Genomic DNA, 17487 nt, shown 5'->3' with positions numbered 1-17487 from the left:
GCAGAAAAGGTTTATCATTTTTTTATTCAAAATCTATTCAGTTTATCTCAGAAAATTTAAGCATTACTTTTGTCAATGAAAGAAAAAAAGGATAAAAAATGAATGACTGCTCCTTTAAAGTACAACTTAAAGAGACAGAATTATCTAAATTCTAATTACACGGGATAAAGAAGCTCCTGCCAATCAGGAGGAAAGAGTAATAACCAAGCTCCTGTCAATCAGGAGGAAAGGGCAATAAATACTCACCTGCTTTTCACTAATATGACTACTTATGCAGACAACGTTCTTATCAATGACAATGACCAAGAATTTGAAAAGATCAACAATTTTAAAATCTTGACCAGGAATTGCTTGAAATCATTTCATGATAAGACCTATTTTGAGAAAAAGTTATGTTCATGGAAACTAGCTCAAGTTTCTCATTAAAATACTTTTTAGATATTTAGAAGTATTGTACTCCTTCAATATGTAATATCTCCCCCAATAGTATGTTTTATTTTAACATAATTCTATTAAAAAGAAATGATTTATTTATTAAATACTTATTTTAACATAATTCCATTTTAAACTTTTAAAAATTTTCCACCAACACCCAGATAGGACATGACATTTTCATGAAACCATCCACTGAGTGAATGAGTGGACAGCTGTAATATGGAAAATCAAACTCAGAAAAAAATAAAACAAAAAGGGTTATGCATTTTATAGAATTTATGCAGCAATTCAACCTTAAAGCTTCATTCAGCAAAAATAGTAATCAAATAAAAATTCCAACTTCCTTACACCAACAGCAAATTAGAATCCAAAAGAGTCATCAGTGAAGTTACAGAAATCTCTATGTTCCAGAAAAGTCAGTGTTCAAGCCAACTCCAGTATGTAATAGAATGCAGCACGCCTGACCATTCCATTTAAAAATTTTAAAAATCAGCATGCCTGACCTGCTCTGAAAAAGCCATGAGTTGGTGCCTTATAAAGACATATGGGTTAGAGAACAACCCTAGGAAATTCTATAGGGAATAAGGGACAATAATATACATTCTTACAGAAGAAATAAATCACAAAAGAATCCAAATAATTTTTAAACGACCAGATAAACTAATCCCAATCTATGTTTAATCTTGGCTAAAAACCCAAATGGCTCTATTATTTTAAACCTTTATTTAAACCCATTTATTAAGTTATTCATAAATGACATCTGCAGAATATCCAGCTTTTTACTGTGACACAAACAGATACACCAAAATCTAAGTATTACAAAATCTGCTACAGAATTTAACCAGATTGCCGCGTTTATTACATTTTAGAAAGCAGTTTGTCTTGTCCTATAAAGCCTCCTTTGCCCTGTAATGCTATGTAATTAAAATTTCATTGTAGAAAATGCTACTAAAATAAAGCATTTTATGTAACTAGGCTTTTCCCACATTTTAACAAATGGCTCTGAGATCATATTTAAATCTTATAATAAATAATGCTGTGTAATCATAGAATGTTTATAACTAAAAGTCATTTAGTAAAACCCATTCATTTTACAAAGGAGGAGCACAAAGCTTAGTAAAATCAAATGACCTCCCCAGGAAAAGAATTATGCAAGTACTAGGGATGTAACAGTAAACAAGAGATCTGTCATCCCTGGTCATATTTTAGCTAAAGCAAAGTATGCAGTATTATGATGAAGGAAGAATCTTTGCCTCCAATATAAGAATTCTGATTCAAGTACACACGAGTCACTCCTACTGGGGAAAATTTAAAGTATTTGTTAACAAGAAACAAAAAGGCCAGGTAAAGCACACAACATAGCAACTATAAAAGGAAAGGAAATTAAAAGGTAGTAAGCAAGGTCTTACAATTCCATACTTCTATCTATTAGGAAAATTTCTGAGATGCTAAAAAAAATATGGAATAAAATTAGAAAGGCACTGGACATCTCGATATAGTATAAAACAAAGAGTTCTCTATAGATACATGTATAGTATATATATCAACACACACAAGCTCACCAACCTACAGCCTTAAGTCCTCTATGCAGACAGGCAGGCAAAGAGTAATCTCCTATCGGTTTGCAAAGCATCTTTTTAAAGCAACATAAATTTTAGTGAAAATAGAGATCCTGAAGTTTTCAAGTGCCAGAAACAATAAAAGAAAAATGTTTAAAACATTAAATACTTTTAATTATATATTTGGTATGTGCTGTCACTGATTTAACAAATTTTTTTCATTTAATGACTATAAAAAAAAACACTTAAGAATTTTCTTAAGTTCATAACCTTGGTCTCCTTAACTCTGCAAAAGTACTTTCTACCAGGAATCTTCTAGGTGGTAGTAGCAGAAATGAATATAACACAGTGCCTGCAGTCATGGAAATTAGACAATAAACTAAGTACATACATACATTTAAGAATCAGATGATATATGTGTATATTGTGTGTGCGTGTGCCTGTGTGTGTGTGTAAAAGTCAGAGTAAGGTAACCTAAGTGATGACAGGGTGGTCAAGGAAGGCTTACCTGAGAGGTAGTGACCTAAATAAAGTGAGGGAGATGTGTAGAAAGAGAAAGAATACTTTAAGGAAAATAGCCACACATGGATATGAACAAAGAGCATTCTGCACAGAATAGATAGCAAGTGCAAGGGCCCTAAGATGAGAATTACTTTGATATGTTAAAGAACAACAAAGAGTCCATGTGGCTACAGCCAGGCAGAAAACAGAGATGAGATCAGGGAGTTATCAGCAGAAGTCTGGTCATAGGGCTGGGGTATGCCATGTTTGGGTTTTATTCTGAGTGTGACGGGAAGCTACAATAGTGGAATGCTGTAAATTAATTTATATTTTTAAGTTCTTCTGGCTCCTGTATACAGAACTCATTGTAGAAGGGCAAGAAGAGAAGCAGAAACACAAGTTGGAAGGCTATGATATAATCCTAAACAAGAGGTGGTAGTATTGTAGACTTGGAGGTGGCAGAGAAACTACTGTTAGTTGGATTTGGGGTGTAATTTTGCTAATATGTTGGATATGGAGAATATGGAAAAAAGAAAAGTCATATAAAAAGCTTTAATGAAAAAACTCATTAAGCTGCATAATAATTTGCCTGCCAAAAATGTTTTGAAATTATAAGCTTTACGGCTGATGTGTTGGTTAATTGTTGGCTTTCACCACCACATCACCCTTTCATGGGCTCCTCCTCTGTATTGCCAGATGCTAGAAATCTGCAAAGTATATTTCCTAGGCCTCCTTGCAAACAGAGAGGTTAGGTTCTGCCAATGTAAGCCAATGACAGCAGGACATAGAGGAAGCCACGGTTTTTTCTGCTTCTGTTCCGACATAGCCATCAGTGAGCATCTGTGAGCCACACCAACTTTGAGCAGCCATCTATGACCAATCTGGGCAGTTTCAGTGGGACTACAGGCTCCTTGGCTCTGCAGCAACCACGGAAGGCAAACTCCTGGCTTCCTGGCCAGGTTACATTGGCTGTATTCTCAACAGTGCAATACTTAGGAGCTCTGGGGAACAGTTTCCCATTTCCTCCAGCCCCAGGGGCAATAGCTACTTCCCATATTTACTAATCTCTAGATGGCACCACCTTAACTCTTTTTATTCCTCCAGCCCTTCCAACACTTTTGTAACCAATTCACTGTATTAAAATCTTTCTGTCAGAAATATCCTAAGTGGCTTGTTTTCCTGAACGTATGCCAACTGATATAGTAAAGAAAGAAGCGTCACTCTCCAGAGTCAACTTTCACATATTGTTGTTCCTCGCAACACTCTTACATATAGGCATAGCAAATTCTATTATTCCCTTCATATAAAGCAACAAACTGAAAACTGAAAGTGATTATTAAAATACTTTGAAGATTTGTTGACAAGAAATCTACCAATACACATTTAAACAATTTATTTGCCAAGTGTTTATCTTAACCATAAATTTTCACATTTAAAGTTATAACAAAGAGCCAAGGTATTCTTATGTAAAGTAATAATGCAAGACTCACTGATTTAAAGAAAATACCAGAAATAAGACTGTTACAAAAGATAATATATTATGGAGAAAACGTTTAACTTTTTATGTTAATTTCAATCAATAGCTTTTATCCCCCCAAAATTAGTTCTTACTATATTACATTTTTCAGGGAGTTTAAATCCAAATGATCACTTGATTTAAAAACAAATCAAACATACTATATACTGGCATCTAAATCCTCTAGAAGGTAGAAAGAGAATAAGAAGACATTAAGAAAACAAATTGGTGCAAAATATTAGAGATAAAACCATAAAATGCTAAGAAGAGGGGTGCCAGGCTGGCTCAGTCAATGGAGCATGCAACTCTTCAACTTGGGGTTATAAGTTTGAGCCCCATGATGTGTGTAGAGATTACTTTTTAAAAAACTAAAAAAACCTCTTAGAAGAAAACAAAGGGATAAATCTTCATGATCCGGGATTTGGCGATGGATTTTTGGATATGACTCCAAAAGCAGGAGCAACAAAAAAAATAAACTGAATTTCATCAAAATTAACTTTTGTGCATCAGAGGATATTATCAAGAAACTGAAAAGACAACCTATACAGAATGGGAGAAAATATTTACATATTTATCTGATAAGAATATCCAAAATATACAAAGAATTCAATTTTTAAAATTCCAATTTAAAAACAGGCAAAGGACTCAAATGGCCACAATGGTAACAATGGCAGAAAATACACAATGGCCAATAAACACATGAAAACATGCTCAACTGTATTTAGCATCGGAGAAGTGCAGATCAAAACCACAGTGAGACACTACTTCACACCTACTAGGACAGCTATGATCCAAAACATGGAAAATAATAAACGTTGACAAGGATGTGAAAAACCAGAACACTCACACATTGCTGCTGGAAGTGTAAAATGGTGCAGGCTCTGTGAAAAACAGTTCAGCGTTTCCTTAAGAAGGAAGTAGTATAGAAGTATCATATGCACCAGTAATTCCATACCTGGATCTATACTCAAAAGAACTGAAATCCGGAAATGAAGCAATATTGTACATGCTAATTTCAGAACAGCTAAAATTTGAAGTACAATTAAAATAAATATCACCAGATAACTTTATCCTTAATTTAACCAAAAAAACCCAAAAAGTAAGAAAATCAAATAAACTAAGAACCAAAAACTGGCAGATTTTTATAAAGAGTATGTGTTGATAATTTTGAAGCACCAAATAATTACATGACAGTCATATATGTTAAGCTTTTTAAAATTTTTTAAGAAGCACATAACACAAAAATTAACTCAAAATAGATTAAAGACTTGAAAATAAGACCAGAACCTTCTGTATTGCCAGGTGCTAGAATAAAACTCCTAGAAGAAAACACAGGCAGTAACCTCCTTGACATCAGTCCTAGCAATGATTTTTTCGATACCAAAACAAAGGCAACAAAAGGAAAAATAAACAAGTGGGACTACATCAAACTAAAAAGTCTCTGCACTGCAAAGGAAACCAACAACAAAGTGAAAAAGCAACTACTGAATGGCAGAAAATATTTGCAAATCATATATTTGATAAGGGGTTAATATCAGGAAGGAAGGAAGGAAGGAAGAAAGGAAGGAAGGAAGGACCTCATACAGCTCAATAGGAAAAAAAAATCCGATTAAAAAATGGGCATATGGTCTGAACACACATGTTTCCAAAGAAAACATACAACTGGCTAACACATACATGAAAAGATGTTCTACACCACTAATCATCAGGGAAATGTAAATCAAAATGCAATGAGACATCACCTCATACCTGTTAGAATGGCTATTATCAAACAGACAAGAAAAAAAAAAAAAAAACCCAAAAGGACTAGAAATAAATGTTGGCAAGGACACAGAGAAAAGGAAACACTTGTACACTGTTGGTGCCAATGCAAATTGGTGCAGCCACTGTGGAAAACAGTATGGAAATTCCTCAAAAAATTAAAATTAGAACTACCATATGATCCAGCAATTCCACTTCTACGTATGATCAGAAAAAGTGAAAGATATATGCACCTCCATGTTCACTGCAGCATTATTTACAATAGTCAAGATATGGAAACACCCTAAATATCCATCAATGGATGAGTGGATAAAGATGTAATACACATACACATGCACACGCGCGCACACACACACACACATACACACACTGAAATACTACTCATCTATAAAAAATAATGAACTCCTGACATTTGCAACAACACAGATGGATCTTGCAGGCATTATGCTAAGCAAAATAAGTCAGACAGAAAAAGAAAAATAGTGTCTGCACTCAGACGTAAAATTTTAAAAATAAGGGTGTCTGGGTGGCTCAGTCATTTAAGCATCCGACTCTTGATTTCAGCTCAGGTCATGATCAAGTAGTGAGATCAAGCCCCACGTCAGGCTCCACACTGAGCGCAGAGCCTGCTAAGGTTTTCTCTCTCTCCCTCTGCCCCTGTCCTGCTCCCACTCTCTCTCTAAAAAAAAAGAAAAGAAACAAGAAAAAAATCTTTGAAAAATAACAACAACAACAAAAAATGAGATCAAGCATATAGAGAACAGACTGATGGCTGCCTGAGGCAGGGGTAGCGGGTGAAAGGGTTCAAAGGGTGTAAATTTCTATAAAATATTCAATGAATATGTTGTAGGGAGGTAACAAACAGCATGACTACAGTTAATAATACTGTACTGCATATTTGAAAGTAGGTAGGAGAGTGAGTCTTAAAAATTCTCATCACAAGAAAAATAAATTTTAACTATGTACTGGTACACGTGTTAACTGAACTTACTGCAGTAATCATTTTGTAGTATATACAAATACAGAATCGTTACTTGGAATCGCTGTATACATAAAACTAACATAATGTCAATTATATCTCAATAAAAATTAAAAAAAAAAGAATGTATAACTCATAAGCTACCATGTTTTCAGTAAAGTTTTACAAAATTTATAAAGGAATTTCTTGACATTCTAAAAGTATCCCTCATTCTTGAAGGCTAAATGCCCTCATCTTAAAGACACATATAAATTGCCCAAAGAATACAGCAGTCTTTAATACTGGCAACTGATAAGACAAAGAGGATATATTTGTAAGTATTTAAAAGAAATAGCTAAATTTAGAATGATGACTTTTACTTCGTCATTCTTAAAATAATTCCTTAAGAACTTCCAAAGGCACAACTTAAACAAAAAAATAGCTCTTATGGGTATATATTTCAGTGATATTAAGTTCACCTTACTAGAACGAGAAATAAAATCTCTCTCTGTCTCATACACACACACATGTTAGATCCACCCAACTAAAAAGCTGACAATTTAAAGTTATTGAATTACAACTTAAGTACTTTTGTAAAATACTGCCACTCAAGGAATATACTAAATATTAACATGGTCATAGTAACACCTACTTGCTGACACTTACTGTGTGAAAATTTATCATTTCTTGAAGACTGTCAGAAAACTTGGTTAAACTTGTCTATGAAAGAAACCAAAAGAAAACCAAGTCATTTAAAAGCCACTAAAATAGGTCACAAAAATGTTACTTCAGCATTTCTGACAGAAAGATCAAGTTACATTGTAAACAATGACATTTACTTGCAAGGGCAATTTCATGGCATTGCCTCATGGGCATACTCTGCAAAGAGGACAAGTCTACATGTGGTGAGTGACATAAAACCCCAGAACAGTCAAAGAATTAATATTGTCATATCAGTAGGAGTATGCTAACGAATAGTAATGGCACGTATAAACCTAAAGGTAAAATTGAGTGTATCAAGACTGCACATTTAGACATCCCGGAGTCAAATAATCATGAAAGCACATCCATTACCTAACCAGGTATTATTCCTCCTGGAAGAAATAACATAATACCACAGAGTACAGCAAGGGTCTAAGTTAACCAAGCATAGCAAGCTGACAAGAACTTTCCTATACAGCCCCATACATACAGTTAAATACTATTCTTAAGGTTTAATGCTCTCTGCTTGCCCCTATAAGCTCCTACTAGTGAGCATAATCCTCCTCTGCCTGCTCAGGCCCTCTTGTAGAGGATTCAGCTCACCTACCAGAAGTAAGCTTACATTCACAATGCAAATCATCCATCAACTTCTAACTATGCTAGAAAACAGAATTATACAAAATAAGACCAATAGGTGATAGCTTTTCTATTCCTATTTTTACCACTATAGCCACTAATACATTTAATAAATGAATGCATAATTCTTTAATATCCTGTTGCATTTAACATATTAACTAATTTTAATAATACTAACCTCAACTACAGCATCATTACTAGAATATTGTGCCAGGTCTCGAATCCCATTCATGAATTGTTTATTTGCAACACAAAAGGCCTTTCCGGTATCAATCATTGCGATACAAAGTTTCACAAGCTGAAAAAGAAAAACATTACATCAGGTTGAAAATAATTATACAAATTACTTAGTTGAACAAGTGTTAGTAGTAGCTTCATGAGTTAGCCTAGTTTAGATAAATTATGGTTCATCAATAAATCCAAAATAGACCAATTGAAAATTGCTCTTTTCCCCTCTGACTTACAAAGTAAATTCATAGGAGGGTTGTACCAAAACAGTTGACCTTTTAGGACCCAGAAGCTGTGTTGAAACAACAACAAATCATTTTATCAAGTCAAATTCAAGCCCATAAATTAATTCTATAAAAATTTGTCTAGGAAGAACAGGGAACTTGAGGCAGAACAACCAGTAGGTTAAAAAATATTTTAAATTAAAAAAAAAAAAAACTCAAAACCTGTGGTATGTTGGAGAAAAGGGGAATAAGCTGACATGTTGAGTTAGTCATGCTGGGCATTTCAGTGTCAATCTATCAAAGCAGATGTCAGAATTGATTAATCAACCATATTTCTCCAATGCCTACTGTCCTAGGCACTGTGCTAGTGTTAAAATTGAGACTTTCTTTCATCTTTCTTTCTCTTTAATTCCTTTCCTCCCTCCCTTTCTTTTTTCCATTCCTTATTTTTCTCCTTTCATTCAAACATAGAACATTTTCTTTAATCAAGCAGTATCTTGGGTGAATACATATATATACATATATATATTTTTTTCTTCTTTTTAAAGTGGAGAAGGAAAGGATACTGAGGGGGTAATGCAGGGGTGGGAGGGCACCACGAAGAGCACCCCCCCCAAAAAAAAACCTTTAAAAAACATCTAAAGGATCTCAGGAGTATATTTTAATACTATTATACCCTAGGGCCTAGAAGAACAGAAATTAAAGATATAATCTCTCACAAAACAGATGAACATAAGGGAAGGGAAACATAAATAATATAAAAACAGGGAGAAGGACAAAACATGAGACTCTTAAAAATGGAGAACAGAGGGTTAGTGGAGGGGTTGTGGGAGGGGGGATGGGCTAAATGGGTAAGGGGCATTAAGTCCCTGTTGCACTATATGCTAACTAACTTGCATGTAAATTTAAAAAATAAATTAAGTTAAAAAATTTTTTAAAAAACATAATCTCTCTCTCAGAAGCTCTAATTCTAACCAACAGACAAGCAGATACATTCCCTACAGCAAAAACACGACTGCTATGCATGACAAAACCAAGCACGATGGAACAAAGGAAGAACATCTAACCAGAACTATGGGCTTAAATAAGGGAAGGATTCCTGGAAAAGGTAACACTTGAGAAAAGCCCTGAAGACCAACAGGAATTAGCCAATCAGACAAAAGTAATGGGAAGACACTACTCTAGGAAGAACATGTGCTAAGGCCCAGAAGCTCAGTGGGCAGGACAGAGGCAGTGTGCAGTGTGAAAATGTGTGGCATTAAAAGTATGATGTTAGAAATATATACAAGGACCAGATCAGGACAAGCCTTGTGTACAATGCTAAGATGTCCACATTTTATGTGAAAGGAAAAGCGAAGACAATGATTGGTGAGTTCACCTGAGTTCCATCTTAGAATGATGATCTAAAAGGAGAAAAAATGGGGCGCCTGGGTGGCGCAGTTAGTTAAGCGTCTGACTTCAGCCAGGTCATGATCTCACGGTCCGGGAGTTCGAGCCCCGCGTCAGGCTCTGGGCTGATGGCTCAGAGCCTGGAGCCTGTTTCCGATTCTGTGTCTCCCTCTTTCTCTGCCTCTTCCCTGTTCATGCTCTGTCTCTCTCTGCCTCCAAAAAAATAAATAAACGTTGAAAAAAAAATTTTTTTTAATAAAAATAAAAAAAAAATAAAAGGAGAAAAAATAAAAACATGGAAAGAAGTAATAAAGATAAGGAGATTGGACCAAAAACCATGAGCGTCTAAATTAAGGCAGTAAGCAGGGAGAGAAAAGGGGAGACAAATTCAAGAACTACAGTCAAGTACTCTGGTACACTTATGCAGATGACTGTGTCCCACCAAGGGGAAAGTTGGAGCTGAAATTCAGCCTGAGCTTGGCCTGCCACGGACTACTAATTCACACATTAAACTGGCCAGCAAAAAACTTGTTTTCACTATGTTGAGCCTGTGAGATAAGCCAAGTGGAAAGCTGATCAAACACAAATGAACACAGATGTTTGCAACTCAAAAAAGACTGTAGACACAGGTACAGAAGGCATCAAAAAATATACAGTATCAGTGCTACAGTGTTATGTCCTAGAGAGAGAGCAGAGGACAGATGCAGAGTGAAAATTACACAAAGGAGACTAAAGAGGAAGAGGGAAAGTAGGAGAAAAAGCAAGAGAATAATTTCACCAAAGTAGAAAAAAGAACAATGTATCAAAAGATGGAGGATGAATGGTTTGAAAACTCATAAAAGTCAAGTTTTAAAAAGACTTAAAAAACATCTATTGAGTTTGGTGGCAAAGTCACCAGCATCCCCGGCAAGAATATTTTAAGAGAAACTGACTGGGGGGCTGTTAGTCAGGTTACAGTAAATTATGAACTATAGATGAAGACGACAAAATGATAGCTCAATATGCATATAAATTCTACAGAATACCCACAAGAACATCCTATACTAAAATAAGGATTTTTAATTTTTTTTTTAACGTTTATTTATTTTTGAGAGACAGATCATGAGTAGGAGAAGGACAGAGAGAGGGGGGGACACAGAATCCGAGGCAGTCTCCAGGCCCGAGCTGTCAGCACAGAGCCTGACGCGGGGCTCGAACCCACAAACTGCAAGATCATGACCTGAGCTGAAGTCAGACGCTCAACCGACTAAGCCACCCAGGCACCCCTGGCAAACTCTAGGTTTAAAAAGCTAAACAGATTTCTTTATTGCTGAACTTTAAAGAGCTTCTGATATATATTCATGTGTACTGTGAATCCTACAAGAGTATAATATGTAACATTTCTCAAAAATATTTGATGTGGAATTCTCTTCACAGGGAGCATTCTCATAGAAACAACATCTCATAAAACTCACTATGAGAAAAGCTGGCAGAAATTAGTCTTTTAAACAGTTTGAAAATTACAAACAAACAAATAGAAAATTATAAAAAAAATAGAGATGCCTGGCTGGCTCAGTCAGTTAAGTGTCCAACTCTTGATTTGGGCTCAGGTCATGATCTCACAGTTTGTGAGATTAAGCCCCGCATCAGACTCCACACTGACAGTTTGGGATTCTCTCTATCCTCTCTTTCTGCTCCTCCCTCTGCTCATGCAAATGTGCGCGTGGTCTCTCTCTCAAACACACACAAAAAAGAAAATTACAAAAAATAATGTCTTAAAAACCAGAAAAACTAATTCTAAAATTCATATGGAGTAAACATTAACATGCAAGAAGACGGAAAAAAATCGAAAAGAATAATGAGATGGGGACATAAGCCTTATATATTTTTTAATTTTTTTAACGTTTACTCATTTTTTGAGAGACAAAGAGAACACAAGAGGGGCAGAGAGAGAGGGAGACACAGGATCTGAGGCAGGCTCCAGGCTCTGAGCTGTCATCATAGAGCCCAATGTGGGGCCTGAACTCACAAACTGGGAGATCACGACCTGAGCCCGTGAGACACTTAATCAACTGAGTCACCCAGGCACCCCAGCCTTATATATTATTAAAATGTATTATAGAAGTGCAGCAGTTAAAAGTCTGGTAATGGATGTGAATAGACAAACTGTTCAATGGAATAGAACAGAGTCAAGAAACAGATACAAATATGCAGTACTTCCAGCCAGTGGCGGGGGGGGGGGGGGGGGGGGGGGGGGGGGAGCTTAGAGATCCAATAAACGACATACGGATCCTACATAGCCATCTAATGGGGAACAAAGAAAACAAAAAACCAAGTTGAATTCCAAATGCTCAAATTAATTTCAGATTGAATAAAGATGTAAGCATGAAACATTAAATGAGAAAACTAAGAGAAAACAGGAGGTAATATTTTTTATAATCTCAAAGTAACAAGTCTTTTTGAGAAAGATGCAAACCTCAAAAATCATAGCAGAAACATCAATTCAACTATAAAAACATAAAACATTTCTATAAGAAAAAAACAATAAACTTAGTCAAAAGAAAAACAATAAAATGGGAAAACAATATTAGTAACAATCACAAGGGACTAATTTCCCTGCTATAAGAAAGGGTATACAATCATCTTTGAAAAGCAAACCAGCCACTAGAAAAAAAGAAAAAAGAAAAAAGAAAAAAGGACGACAGATATGTACAGATAATTCCCAGAAAATTCAAATACATCCTATACCCATAAAAAAAAAAATCAATCGCACTCATAATTTTTTAAAAAATTGCAAAATACTGTTTTTTACAGAACAGCAAAGAACAAAAGTTTGGTAATTTGCTATTGTAGAGTGGGTAGGTATGGGGAAACAGGCACTCTCACACATTTTGGGGGGAGGGGATGTAAATTGGTACAATTTCCATGTAAGGCAGTTTGGCAAGAGCTATCAAAATTTTAAACAATTACCCTCTAACCTAGCAATTTCACTTTTAGAAAAGTATTATACACATACATTTTCACATAAGCTACATGCCACTCATGTGAAGTCATTCACTGCAGCCACAGTAAAATACAGGCAACAATCTAAGTATCCATCAGTAGGCAACTGGATAAATTATGATATATCCATTAATGAAATACAATTCACCCTTTAAAAAGAATGAGGTAGCTCTATAATTAATAACAAAAACCAAAATCCAAGATATATGTTTTCCAAAAGTAAAATGTAGAACAATGTTAATATTTTTGTTGGAGTGGGGAGAGGAGAAACACAAATACTTAAAATCTTTTATATGGTCAGAAAACTTCTGGAAGGACACACAAGTGTTCTCTAGGAAAGAGATTACAGGAGGACTAATTTCTCACTTATTTCTCTACCTTTGAGTTTTTGTGTCACACAGGTGGTATTCAACAAATTAAATACTTATTTAACAAATTAAATAGTTAAAAAATAATTAAATTAAAATGTTCTATAAAAACTGAAAGAGAGGTTGGTAGTATAACAATATGGATAAAAACACAAGGGTTCTGGGTTCAGTCAGCTTAGGTTCAAATTCTACTGCTGTCATTAACCATCTAAATGATCCTGAATGACCTTAACCTCTGCAAACTTAAGTTTCTTCTGTCTGATATGATCACAATGGTACCAAACCATATCAGGTTACTATGAAAGAGTTAAGATGGTGTGAGAAGTAACTGAAATGATTCTTTTTCAGAATTACCAAATAGGTACGCCTGGGTGGCTCAGCCAGTTAAGCATCTGACTTCGGCTCAGGTCATGATCTCAAAGGTTTGTGAGTTTGAGCCCCATGTCAAGCTCTGTGCTGACAGGTCAGAGCCTGGAGTCTGCTTTGGATTCTATGTCTCCCTCTCTCTCTGCCCCTCCCCTGCTCGTGCTCTGTCTCTCTCTCTCAAAAATAAACATTAAAAAAAATTTTTTTAAGAAATACCAAATAAAAACTATGCTTCTAGTTAACAATAGGTTTACAACCTATTGGAAACATGTACCAACTCCACACACAATGGAGTCCCAAACCCTGAGACACTTCACTTCCTGGTTCTTCCAGGCTTTGCAATGAGCATGCACCAAAGAACTGAAGTCTCTGAGTCATCTCAAGGAATGTGCATTTGTTCCAATCAGACAACTTTTTGCCTTACATGGGCATAGGTGACTTCCGGGTAAGGCTGTAACCTCTGTAGTACTCAGCCAAAGAGCAATCAGGGGAGGGACTTGTACCCTAGGAGATAAATTGCCTGCTGCAACTGCCCCAAGTGTGCCTATCTATCAGACACACTTGCAAGAACATCGATTACAGCCTCTCTTCACTTGCTCCGAGTCTCCGCATCCTCCTTTGAATGTGTCAGTGGGCTTGTTTCTCACAATAGTGCACATAAAGCTCTCAGAACATTACTGGCACATGGTAATTAATAAACATTTATGTTTCCTTGTCAGAGTTTTCTTGTTTGCTTTTGGTTTGTGTGTCTTGTTTTGTTTTGTTTTTGTTCAAGGGAAACTTGAACACTTTCTACTTAAAATAAAGAGGTGATAGAGGAAAAAAAAAGAGAAAAGTGGCTAAAGCAAAGTCCTAAGAAATTAAGAGTTTGGAATTACATAGGAAAAGGAATACTTTTATCATTCAAATGGGAGGCAAAGTGGGAAAAGAGAAGAACAGATTCTAAATTTCTAGATTAGGGGCACCTGGGTGACTCAGTCGGTTAAGTGTCCGACTTCGGCTCAGATCATGATCTCACAGTTCGTGGGTTTGAGCCCCGCTGGGGCTCTGTGCTGACAGCTCAGGGCCTAGAGCCTGCTTCAGATCCTGTGATTCCCCTCTCTCTGCCCCTCCCCCGCTCACACTGTGTCTCTCTCTGTCTCCCAAAAATGAATGAAGACTTTAAAAAATTTTTTAAATAAATAAATTTCTAGATTAGGAGCAAGAAATAAATGTGTTCCCACCAAAAACAAGACAGAGTCAAAGTCATCTACTAAGAAAGAAGAACACAGTGATAAATGTTGAGAAAACAGGGAAGTAAAATAGCTGTTAAAGATAATAAGATAACCTGAATGAGTCTTGGAAAATTTGCTTTGCATCAAGAATTCCAGGAATGTGTAGCTCCACCAGTTGGTTTCACGAAATAGTTGTGTAACTTCTCCTGTAGGGCTTTATAGCCCAGATATGACACAGAGAATATAAATTGTTAGACTAATATAGTAAGAATTCTGTAGAGTAGGTGTTATGGAAGGATAATGAACGCCTCCAGAAGAAAAATAATGACAGAATAAAATTAAGAACAGACTGAAAGTGTTCATAGCAGTATTATTCATATTAGCTAAAAAATGGGAACAACCCAAATGTCCATCAAATAATGAATGAATAAACAAAATGTGGTATACCCATACAAACGCATAGTATTCAGTCATAAAAAGGAAATATTGGAGGGGCGCCTGGGTGGCTCAGTCGGTTGAGTGTCCGACTTTGGCTCAGGTCAGGATCTCGCAGTTTGTGAGTTCAAGCCCTGCGTCGGGCTCTGTGCTGACAGCTCAGAGCCTAGAGCCTGTTTCAGATTCTGTGTCTCCCTCTCTCTGCCCCTTCCCCGCTCATGTTCTGTCTCTCAAAAATGAATAAACATTAAAAAAAATTAAAAAAAAAAAAAAAGAAATACTGGAACAGGTTACAACCTGGGCAGATGAACCTTAAAAACACATAGTAAGTGAAAAGATGCCAGTCACAAAAGGCCAAATTATGATTCCACTTATATGAAATGTTCAAAAATACGCAAATCCATAGCGACAGAATATAGATTAGTGGCTGCCAGAGGATGTACGGAGAGGAAAATTGGGAGTGACTGCTAACAGGCACAGGATTTCTCTCTAGGGTAATGGAAATGCTCTGGAGTTAGACACTGGTGAGGGTAGCACAATACTGTGAATACACTGAAAACACTGAATGGTACACTTTAAAAGATGAATTTTATGTTAAGTGAATTTTATCTCCAAAAATTACCCCCCCCCCCCAAATGCACTGAAAGGGCAGTAAGTTTAAAAGGGGTCTAAAATATCAGAAGTTTATAACCTGAAAGACAAGAGGGCTGGCTAAGCTTGAAGAACAGAAGCAGGAGTGAAATGAGAACTGGAAGGACTGGAGACTCCAGTAAGAAAGTAAGAGATCAGCATTCCAGATTTCCGAGATGAGAACTCTGAAAGGTAAGGCATAGCTATGGCCACGAAAACAGGTATCAGAATTAGAATAGAGGTCACTATCACAGGAGCTGGAGAGACTATGGAATTGTCATACTGCTGAACCATACTTACACTGCAGCCACTGAGGAACAAGGACTGACTTGATACTTTGCCTTAGCAGAGGACACTGATGACAGGTATAAATGAATAATCTAAGTCTACAAAGAGGGAAGATTTTACTAAGTGATAAGTATGTCATAGGTGCTTTTCCAAATGATGAGAATATAAACAACTTATTTGCTGACTGTCCTGGAGTAAGTAACAGCCTAAGTCTCATTTTTTTCATGTGCAAATTGGGTATAACGCTAACTGTGCAACATTGTTGTGACAGTTGGAGATACAAGTAAAATTTAGCACTTGATACACAGTAAATGCACATCAAATGAGGGGTTTTTTTTATCCTTCAAAGACAATCTGTCTTCAAGAAGCTAATGATTTGTTGAAGAGATACCATCATTAACATTTATTTAGAATTTACCATGTGCTAAGAACCATATTAACCATTTAACATATATTAAAACATTTTACCTATATAACCTTACTAATAACTCTATGAGACAGATACTCCAATTTTAACCACTTTGGAGATGAAGAAACTGAGGCCTAGTAAGGTTGAGGAACTTGCCCAAGGTCATATAGCTTAGTAAGTGGTAGAGCCAGATTCAAACGCAGGCAGCCTTACTCTAGGCTTTGTGTTCTTAACTATTAAACCATGCTACAATCCAAAGACTACAATAATATTATAATAATTTCAATGGAAATGTGTGAAAGAAAGAATGCAATACAAGAAAAAGAAACTAAGTTTGGTAGTACTTAAACTGTGATTTAAAAAGTATCTGCTTGGGGCGCCTGGGTGGCGCAGTCGGTTAAGCGTCCGACTTCAGCCAGGTCACGATCTCGCGGTCCGTGAGTTCGAGCCTCGCGTCGGGCTCTGGGCTGATGGCTCAGAGCCTGGAGCTTGTTTCCGATTCTGTGTCTCCCTCTCTCTCTGCCCCTCCCCGTTCATGCTCTGTCTCTCTCTGTCCCAAAAATAAATAAATGTTGAAAAAAAAAATTAAAAAAAAAAAAAAGTATCTGCTTGGGGTTCCTGGGTGGCTCAGTCGGTTAAGCATCCGACTTTGGCTCAGGTCATGATCTCGTGGTCTGTGGGTTTGAGCCCTGCGTCAGGTTCTGTTGACAGCTCAGAGCCTGGAGCTGCTTCAGATTCTGTTTCTCCCTCTCTCTCTGCCCCTCCCCTGCTCATTCATATTCTCTCTCTCTCTCTCTCTCTCTCTCTCTCCCTCCCTCCCTCTCTCTCAAAAACAAATAGACATTAACAAATTTTTAAATAAAATAAAAAATAAAAAGTATCTGCT

The 17487-nt window shown here is 36.3% G+C and overlaps 1 protein-coding gene across 8 annotated transcripts in view; it reads right to left on the bottom strand.

Annotated features, from left to right (window-relative positions):
- Positions 1 to 17487, bottom strand: part of ACAP2 (ArfGAP with coiled-coil, ankyrin repeat and PH domains 2) — a 148210-nt gene that overhangs the window by 75006 nt on the left and 55717 nt on the right. For 7 of the 8 annotated variants that reach the window (XM_043594549.1, XM_043594544.1, XM_043594542.1 and 4 more), the window contains exons 3-4: positions 8247 to 8366; positions 7397 to 7450 (exon numbers count right to left, since the gene is read on the bottom strand). In XM_043594549.1, the coding sequence (XP_043450484.1) occupies positions 7397 to 7450; positions 8247 to 8366 (174 nt within the window). Of the gene's footprint in view, positions 1 to 7396; positions 7451 to 8246; positions 8367 to 14952; positions 15204 to 17487 lie in introns of those variants that run through there. The other variant, XM_043594548.1, reaches the window with a different exon arrangement.

The sequence above is a fragment of the Prionailurus bengalensis genome, chromosome C2 (assembly GCF_016509475.1).
Source record: "Prionailurus bengalensis isolate Pbe53 chromosome C2, Fcat_Pben_1.1_paternal_pri, whole genome shotgun sequence".
Taxonomy (NCBI): domain Eukaryota; kingdom Metazoa; phylum Chordata; class Mammalia; order Carnivora; family Felidae; genus Prionailurus; species Prionailurus bengalensis.
Note: the sequence above shows the minus strand (reverse complement) of the source record. Positions and strands in the feature narration are given on the sequence as shown.